We start from the raw sequence: 9,032 nt of genomic DNA, 5'->3' as shown, positions 1-9,032 counted from the left end.
TCTGCCTTGGCAGGGGAGATTCCTGAGCTGACACGGCTGAAGATACCAAATTACACTTGTGTTTAGTCACAAATGAGGGGTGATTAGACAGGCTAATCTCTCTAAATACATACAGGGTGCATGTCTCTCGGTTTTCCTTCTACAACAACTGTGCAACAGTTCAGGTCCTCTAACAGCATTATTATTACCAAAATAATTATTAATGCAAATATTTGGTCTGAATTACAGTGAAGTTTCTATCTTTTATTATTTCTTCATGTGAACTCATAAAATAAGTAATACAGCAAGTCATCTATAGTTACGCTTTTAACAAATAGTGCAAATCAATACATTCTTTGGGTCACACTGTCAGGAACCCGAGCTGTAACATAAAAAGCTCTAAGTAGCAAAATATAATATACCGTATATTACAAGTATACACTTCTGTACAACAGCTTCAAAATATTTCTCTGCCTTTTATCACTATACAGTACTAAAGTTTATAACCTAGAACAAATCAAAAGGCAATAATAAAACCCACTCACATAGAAAACATAACTATTTAAAAAAAATATGGCCAATGATGCTTGAACTGTGACAAGTGGTGAACACTCGGCATTACAGCAGTCTGTTCTGGTATTAAAGCTCTTGACTAAACAGCTTGTACCCATCCCTACGGCTGGAGAGGTGGTGATAGAGGCATCCAGTCAGACGCCCAGCAGTTCATTCTGTTTCTGTGTTAGCATCATCTCTTTCCGGAGGCTGGGCTGCGTTTACTAGTACTAAGTGGAACTGGATTCCCAGTGGTGCTGTTAGTGCTGTTGCTAGACGATCCGTTTACAACAAAATAGTCAATTTTGTTCTCTAGTCTACCAAGGCGTTGCAGGATGTCATCCAAAAGCACTGCGATCGTCCTCTTCAGGTCAGCTGTTCATTTTGGAGACAAAACAGGTGTAAATGTGGTGTACACACATTAGGCACAGTTTATAGCTTTTTAAAGTAAATCTGAAGCAAAAATAAACTTATGAGATAATGAATTGTATGTGTAGAACAGATAAATAGAACATTAGTAACAAAGAAAAAAAAAGTCTCATGTTTTCCAGTACAGGAAGCGTTAAAGCACTTGATTTTTTTTATCTAAGCAATAGAGCTTCTCTGAGCTATTCAACCAATTCAACCTTAAATGGGTTCTGTGGAGGGGTTAAATAAACAAAAAAACAACACTTGGGGCTTCTATTGGCCCCTGCAGCTGTCATGTCCCGCACCGTCCTCCTACGTTCCGCCGTTCCCGGTCTAAATCAGGTATCTAGACTGTGGCTGCGCGGGCCGCGCACGTCATCAAGAGCTTACTGCACAGTACAAGAAAACTTCGTACTGCGCCGCAAGTTGCCAATGACGCGTGCGGGAACGAGCATTATTAGTCTTGTTAGACGAATATTAGCCTGGGGCCAGCATTGGGGAACTGATGATCATAGGCGGATGGCGCAGGACATGACAGCTGCGGGGGAGGGGGGGGGGCGATATAAGCCCCAGGTAAGTCAGTTTTTGTTTATTTAACCCTCCTGGCGGTCAATTAAAACCGCCAGGGGGCAGCGTAGCACTATTTTATTTTTTTTTTTAATCATGTAGCTAGCCTAGCGCTAGCTACATGACAGCCGCTGAGCAGTGGCATCCCCCCATCCCCTCCGGCGATCAGGCCCATCAGGGATTCCCGTTCTGAATGGGATTTCCATTAGGGCTTCCACCGTCGCCATGGCGACAGGCGGGATGACGTCACCGACATCGTGACGTCAAAGGGAGTCCCGATCCACCCCTCAGCGCTGCCTGGCACTGAGTGGGGTCTGGGGGAGGGTGGGGGCGGCGATCGGGCAGTACACACAGCTAGCGAAGTGCTAGCTGCGTTTAATTAAAAAAAAAAAAAAAAAAAAAAGCAGGGCCTGAGAAATCCTCCTGCGCGGCATAGCCTGAGCTGAGCTCGGGCTTACTGCCAGGGAGGTTAACCTTTCCACAAAACCATTTAAATCTTGTTTTCTAAATAGCTAAGAAACACACAGCTTGAGATAAGGTTTTACTGCAGGAAAGTTCAAAGGGCCATTAGCTCTGCTCCGTTTTACAGCTTAAAATGCAGTTTAAAAATGTGTTTTTTAAATGAATGAATGATGCAATGTTATACTGTAAATAACCCATATAAAACTGAAAAAAAAATAAAAAAAAAAGAGACTCTTTTCTACTAATGTCCTATTAATTATCTGTTCCGTGTCACTTTAAGTACTTGTCTGCACCTGTTATTTTACTATTTTAATATACTGTATTATCTTCTTATTAAAATTTAAACAAATATACATATGCAGCAGTATAGAGTGGTACAGAAATACAATCATTAGGTACATAAAACCTTTGTGCCTATACCACAGTAAAACAGTATAATATAAAATAAAGAAATCAAATCAAGTCAACCCACTGCAAAGACAGCCACAAAGTATCAGATAGGTATAAGTATAGTAACAGAAAATAGACATTGGGCAAGAACTCCCCAGGTTTTAAAGCCCAATCTACACGATACGATTCTTTGTGCGATTCGATTACGATCGAATTAAATCCCAAATGTCCGATCGGGATCTGATTCGCCATTGCAAAACAATGGCAAATCGAATCCCTATCGGACATGTCAAATTTAATCGGATCATAAATAGAATCGTAATCGAATCGCACAAAGAATCGTGTAGATGGGGCTTAAGGTAGTGTCGAGATTTCTATATCCCTCTATGGATCTGCCAAGGCTGCTGAAGCATCGTGGAATTTATCAAGTGAATTATTTGGTCTACTCTATCCATTAACTCCTCCTCCATCCACTTAACTTCTACAACCTTATTTATCAGTATACCGCTTGATGTTGGGGATTGGGAATGCCATAATGCAGCAATTGACCTTTCGACAGCATTAATAACAATAGGCGCAACAACCTTTAGTTGTACTACCACTCTGCACGACTGCATATTAACCCTCTGGGGATCGGCTGCCTAACCCCCCTTAAGAACCAGGGCATTTTACCTGCGGGAGGGGGGGGGGGGTGGCGTTTGGGGGGTCAGGCAGCCAGATCCCCAGTACAGATATAGAGTCCCCATTGGTGTCCCCCGCACAGCCAGCAGCGGTTTTTACTCACCTTCCTGGGTCCTGCGATGGGCATCTCTAGCCCCCTCCACTCTGGCCGGCATGCCTGCTCACACTCACTCTAAGTTCTGGGTCGCGGCTTGATGACGTCATCAAGCCAGGACCAGACACTTAAAGAGACTCCGTAACAAAAATTGCATCCTGTTTTTTATCATCCTACAAGTTCCAAAAGCTATTCTAATGTGTTCTGGCTTACTGCAGCACTTTGTACTATCACAGTCTCTGTAATAAATCAACTTATCTCTCTCTTGTCAGACTTGTCAGCCTGTGTCTGGAAGGCTGCCAAGTTCTTCAGTGTTGTGGTTCTGCTATGAACTCCCCCTTCCAGGCCCTCTATGCACACTGCCTGTGTGTTATTTAGATTAGAGCAGCTTCTCTCTTCTCTCTTATCTTTTACAAGCTGGATAAATCGTCCTCTGAGCTGGCTGGGCTTTCACATACTGAAGAATTACAGACACAGGCAGAGCTGTTTGCAGGAAGAAAAGAGCAGCCTGAAACTTCAGTGCATGAGAGATGCAGGGGGAAAGAAACACACAAATGATCTCTTGAGATTCAAAAGGAAGGCTGTATACAGCCTGTTTGTGTATGGATGTATTTTCTATGTGTGGACATACTGTACATCAACCTACTTCCTGTTTTGGTGGCCATTTTGTTTGTTTATAAACAAACTTCTTAAAACTGTTTTTAACCACTTTTAATGCGGCGGGGGGCGGCGAAATTGTGACAGAGGGTAATAGGAGATGTCCCCTAACGCACTGGTATGTTTACTTTTGTGCGATTTGAACAATACAGATTCTCTTTAAGACAGAGCAAGCAAAGATGCCGGGTAGAGCGGAGGCATGCGACGAACCACTGGGGGGGAATATCAGAAAGGCGAGTACCGTCTTCTCTTTCCCCATTTTCATAGTCTCCAAAGATTGCTGACCACCCATTCAGCTACTGGCCAAGTTGGAAAATTCTTGGCCAGTGATCTAGTGGTTACTCCAGTGGGGTGCCTCCCACTCATCCTTCTTTATGCCCTCTCCAGGAAACAGAGCAGGCTACTTGGCAGATAACTGCCATTTTAAACATCTCATAACTACATACTTATGGGGGTTTTAAAAGTTTCTCAATTTTAATGCAAAGCTTGGGACATTTTCTGAATTTGACTTTCAATACCACACCTTGCTTCACTCGTTACACAATATCCAAATTCCACCCTGCAGGACTTTGTGCCTTCTTAACATTCCACATCTTGCACAGTGAGCCAGAAGTGATATGAAAAGATTACTCCTTTTAGGTTAGTTCACATTGCTCAATTGCGTTGCAGAAAAATTCTGCACGTCAACTCACTAACCATACAATTCCCCACCTCCCCCCATTAAGGTTGCTCCATCCTTCAACATCTTTACGAAGGCCGTCAAAAACGCACCTTTTTACTCTGGTCTGACACCCCCCCCCCCCCCCCCCTTCCTTCTCACTGGTGCTCTAAACCCAAAGATTAATTCTGGTCCCCTACCTCTCGTGCCCCTACTTTTCCCTCTAGATTGTAAGCCTTCAGCAGGGTGCTCCTTGTGTCTCCTACCTGATCACGCAACTCCTTTACCGTATACCCATCCTATGGATCTGAGTGAACTCAGCTTGCCTAATCTTCATGCACCCATCCAGTGACTGACTAAGTATTACCTTGTACTCATACTCTGCTGCGTGATCTGGTTTACATATATTCCCGTATATCACCCCTAAATATTTTCTGTAACCATAACTAACGTCCAATAAATAAATAAAAATGGGCCTGGTCACAGTACGGTGTAGTAACCGATTGCGTTATTCTAATTTGCTGCATGCAGGCTTTGTATTAAAGTCTATGTCCAGTCTCCATTGCAGTTCACAGACATAACGCGTGTGTTATGTAACTGCCTTGTGTGAACCTAGCCTTTGTCCTTGCATGCCACCTATACACTAACCACTGTGAACCTAGCCTTTGTCCTCACAAGCCATCTGTACACTAACCACTGTGAACCTAGCCTTTGTCCTCACATGCCATCTATACACTAACCACTGAAAACCTAGCCTTTGTCCTCACATGCCACCTATACACTGACCACCGTGAACCTAGCCTTTGTCCTCGCATGCCATCTATACACTAACCACTGTGAACCTAGCCTTTGTCCTCACGTGCTACCTACACACTAACCACTGTGAACCTAGCCTTTGTCCTCACATGCCATCTATACACTAACCACTGGGAACCTAGCCTGTGTCCTCCCGTGCCACCTATGCACTAACCACTGTGAACCTAGCCTTTGTCCTCACATGCCACCTATACACTAAATCTACATTCACTTGCTAGATGACGTCGGCCAACGCGGTTGTTCAGTACCATCTCGGGTTAAGAGTCTAGTGTGTGTACAGGTGCCCTCAGACGTCACTTAAAGAGACACTAAAGCAAATTCATTTTGCCCTTTTCACCTTATAATTCGCTTCAGTGCTCTCAGCACAAGTAACCCACCGCCAAATCCCTCTGCAAACATCCACGACCAACTTGGTCATGGATTTTGCTGCGTTGAGAGGCAGAGCTATGAGTCGCAGCTCTGCCTCTCCTGACATCAATCGCCGCACGGATCTCCGCCTCTCCCCACCCCTCTCTATGAAGGAAGACAGAGGGGCGGGGAGAGGCGGCGATCCACCGCGATTGATATCAGGAGAGGCAGAGCTGAAACTGAAAACTCTGCCTATTTGCGGAAATGCCGGCTGGATTGCCCCCCGGGGATTTGGGGGCTCTGCAGGCCTCGTTTAGCGGTGGAGACGCGATGGTTTACGTGTGTTGAGAGCACTGAAGTGAATAATAAGGTAAAAAGGACAAAATTTATTTGCATCAGTGTCTATTTAAAGATTCAGCATGCCAATTCTTTTGTCAACAACAAAGCCCAATCGCACTGTTCCCCTCCTCACCCAACCTGCCAGAAGCCATTCTGTTGTCCACCATATGCAGGTCCATCCCTGCTCCATAGAAACAGTGACATCCCACAGCTGTAGCTGGATACGCCAGTACACTGCAATGTTGCCCGAAGGATCGAGCTCAACCCAGATGACATGGATTCAGCATGTATACATATCAGACAAGTATAAGACAAAAAAAAAAAAAGTGTCAATGAACAAATTAAACTTTCACTTAATGGCAACCACAGCAACAGAATTTAGAACATAGATCATTATAGTTGGTGTACTGTATAACCCCATATACCCATCTTCATGAGGCAAAAATCAATGAACCCTTTGCACACTCACACAATTACTCATTGCAGACCAGCCATTCAAACACAAGTTCAGCCAGAATCAAGTTCCAACTTAGCTGGAGATTGGATCTCACAAGCTCCCTGAAGCATTTTGTAGAGAATAACTCTACCCAACCATATTTGGTCTAATTAATGGGAAGTTGTTCTCGTGAGTTCCGCTTTGCAATTCTATACGTATTAACCTTTCCTATTCGAAACTAGTGATTTATTGTTTCATTGCAATACAAATGCTGTTTATAAGCCTAAAAGTGCTGCTATCCTATGTTTTTCTATTGAATGTTTATTGTTGTATTCTTAAACATCTATGTGCAACCAAGATATAGTTTAAGGCCGTTATGATTTCTTATGTTATTATGAAATCGCGCCTTATGTTCTGCTGTTCTATTGTCTTTTTTACTATTTGTTGTAAAATCAATAAAAACTATTGAACACAAACAAGTTCAGGAACAACTCCTATCCCTTATAGGTGATTAAAAAGGCAAAGGTTTTAGTTTGCAAAAAAAAATGCATTTGCATAGTCACAAACAGCGCAGAGGTTTCTGTGAGTCAGTATGTGCCCCAACTCATGACTGCAGAGTCATGAAATGGGGCACAAAGATGTCTTTTGTGTCAGTCCTCTACAAGTCTACAGCACTACATCACACATGCGACTGGGGAGTGACGGCAGCAGCCAGCAAGGAGAGCAGAGACCAGGACTGCACAGTGGAGAGGCGAGATGGCTTCAGCTACATCACACGGCCCTGAGAGGGGAGGGGAAACTGGGAGACCCGGCAGGCATGCACAGATTTTCAAAGATTTCATGCTGAAATCGATTGAAAATCTGTGTGTAGTGTGAAGGGGTTCGAGCAGATACATCCCTCTGTTCAGATAAAGATCAGAGAGGGATCGGTTGGCCATATTGTTCAGCCAACCGATCAGAAGGGGGTCTGAGGGTTTGGCCGAGTGATCCCCCTCATAGGCATCAGCCGAGTGTCCGTAGTACAGCGTTGCACTAGATAGCAGCGCTGTATGAATGTAAACAAAGGGGATTTATTTCACCTTTTATCTACTAACAGCCTGCTATCTGCGATCGCAGCTAGAAGGCTGATCATGGAACAGAGCATGTCCTGTGAGAGTGAACAGTATTAGAGGCGTTGTTTATTCTACTAGCGATCTATAACTATCCATTCTTCCTCTATTATGCTGAGTATACATGATTCAATTTCCTGTTCCATCAATGGGTAACCGGACGGGCATTTTTTATCATGTATACATCTCCAAACTGCTTCTAATCTGCTCCGAACATCTGCTGTCAAGCTTGTCGGTGCAGTAGTGCCTGCAGTAGAACCAAGCCCCATCGGGTCTACGGTACAGCGGACCTGATCAGGCTTGGCTATTTACGCCAGAGCTCAGGGGGTGGGGGGGGGGGGGGGGGAAGAGATGGTCCTGAGCCTGCGCTTCCAAATGTAAATATTGTCATCTGCTGCTGTCCGGGGGTCTCAGCAATGGATCTGTGCTGCACAGGAGGAAGAGGAAAAGCCTAATTAGGATCCAGAGGTTTCCCCCTCCCAGGTAAGTTTTTTTTTTCCTTACAGGTTCTCTTTAATGACTCTCATACACATGTTGTAAGACCTACCATATCCCGCCATGGAGTTCCCATTCCCACCATTGATGAGTTCCTTATGCTCTTCAGCTAAGGCCTTGACATATCTTCTGCTCAGGTCCAGTATCTCTTCCCGCAGCTCTGAGCTGCTCTGGTGCCGGGGATACTGAAACGTGTAGCGCAGCAACATTAGTCCCCAAATGAATCCAAAGGCGAGAAGTAGAATGCTGAGCTTCTGTGACATAGACTTCCTGGAGAATGTTAAAAACATGGTATGGCTCCCAGTGTAGTCAGCTTACACCAAAATATTGCTTCTTCCCAGCATATCAGACATGAGGAATTCTCCTGGAAGGGGCACGGTTATTCCCACAGCCCATTATAAGACAATGATCCTCTCCATGGATCATTTCCAGCATCTAAAAATACAAAAAATATTTTAGCAATCGGGAAAATAAATATAAACTTTTTAGAGCTTTAAAGTGGACCTGAAGTACTCCTGCAGCCGCCCTGTGCCCATGCTAATACTAAACAATCCTCTGGTCCCCCGCTGCGGCTCAGTTGCATTTTTTGCTGACTTACAAGTCGACGTGCTCTGTGCCTCCGTGGCCCTAGCCACGCTCTTGTCGCTGGGAGCGTCCTGCACAAGCGTGGTATGAGAACATCTCTGCTCAGGACGCACTAGGCTACAGGAGCGCAAACGAGGACGGGCGGCCAGGATACAACTGAAGAAAGCAAAATTGAGCTGCGGCGGGGGAACGTAGGATTGTTTGGTAAGAGCACGGGCACAGGGCAGCTACAGGGGGCTGGTAGAAGCCCCAGATAACTTTTTTTTTTTTAAAGATTCTTTATTATTATTTTTTCAAAAAGAAACAGAACAATAAGACAATAGAACAAGTATAAAAATATCACCCATCTGAATGTCACATTGTTTACAGAACGAAATGCAAATGAAGAATTAACATAGGAACCACACAGCGGGTCTCTCTAAAACCAGTGCTATAACAATGGAAGGAAAAACCAGA

At 44.3% G+C, this 9,032-nt stretch overlaps 1 protein-coding gene across 1 annotated transcript in view; it reads right to left on the bottom strand.

Annotated features, from left to right (window-relative positions):
* Positions 1-222: 222 nt before the first annotated feature.
* The window catches only part of CCDC126 (coiled-coil domain containing 126), a 30,020-nt gene continuing 21,210 nt past the window's right edge, over positions 223-9,032 (bottom strand). The window contains exons 2-3 of the mRNA XM_068238651.1: positions 8,044-8,426; positions 223-906 (exon numbers count right to left, since the gene is read on the bottom strand). Of these exons, the coding sequence (XP_068094752.1) occupies positions 725-906; positions 8,044-8,281 (420 nt within the window). The 5' untranslated portion in view covers positions 8,282-8,426 and the 3' untranslated portion in view covers positions 223-724. The remainder of the gene's footprint in view (positions 907-8,043; positions 8,427-9,032) is intronic.

The sequence above is a fragment of the Hyperolius riggenbachi genome, chromosome 5, assembly GCF_040937935.1.
Source record: "Hyperolius riggenbachi isolate aHypRig1 chromosome 5, aHypRig1.pri, whole genome shotgun sequence".
Classification (NCBI taxonomy): Eukaryota; Metazoa; Chordata; class Amphibia; order Anura; family Hyperoliidae; genus Hyperolius; species Hyperolius riggenbachi.
This window is presented reverse-complemented; position numbering and strand designations above follow the sequence as displayed.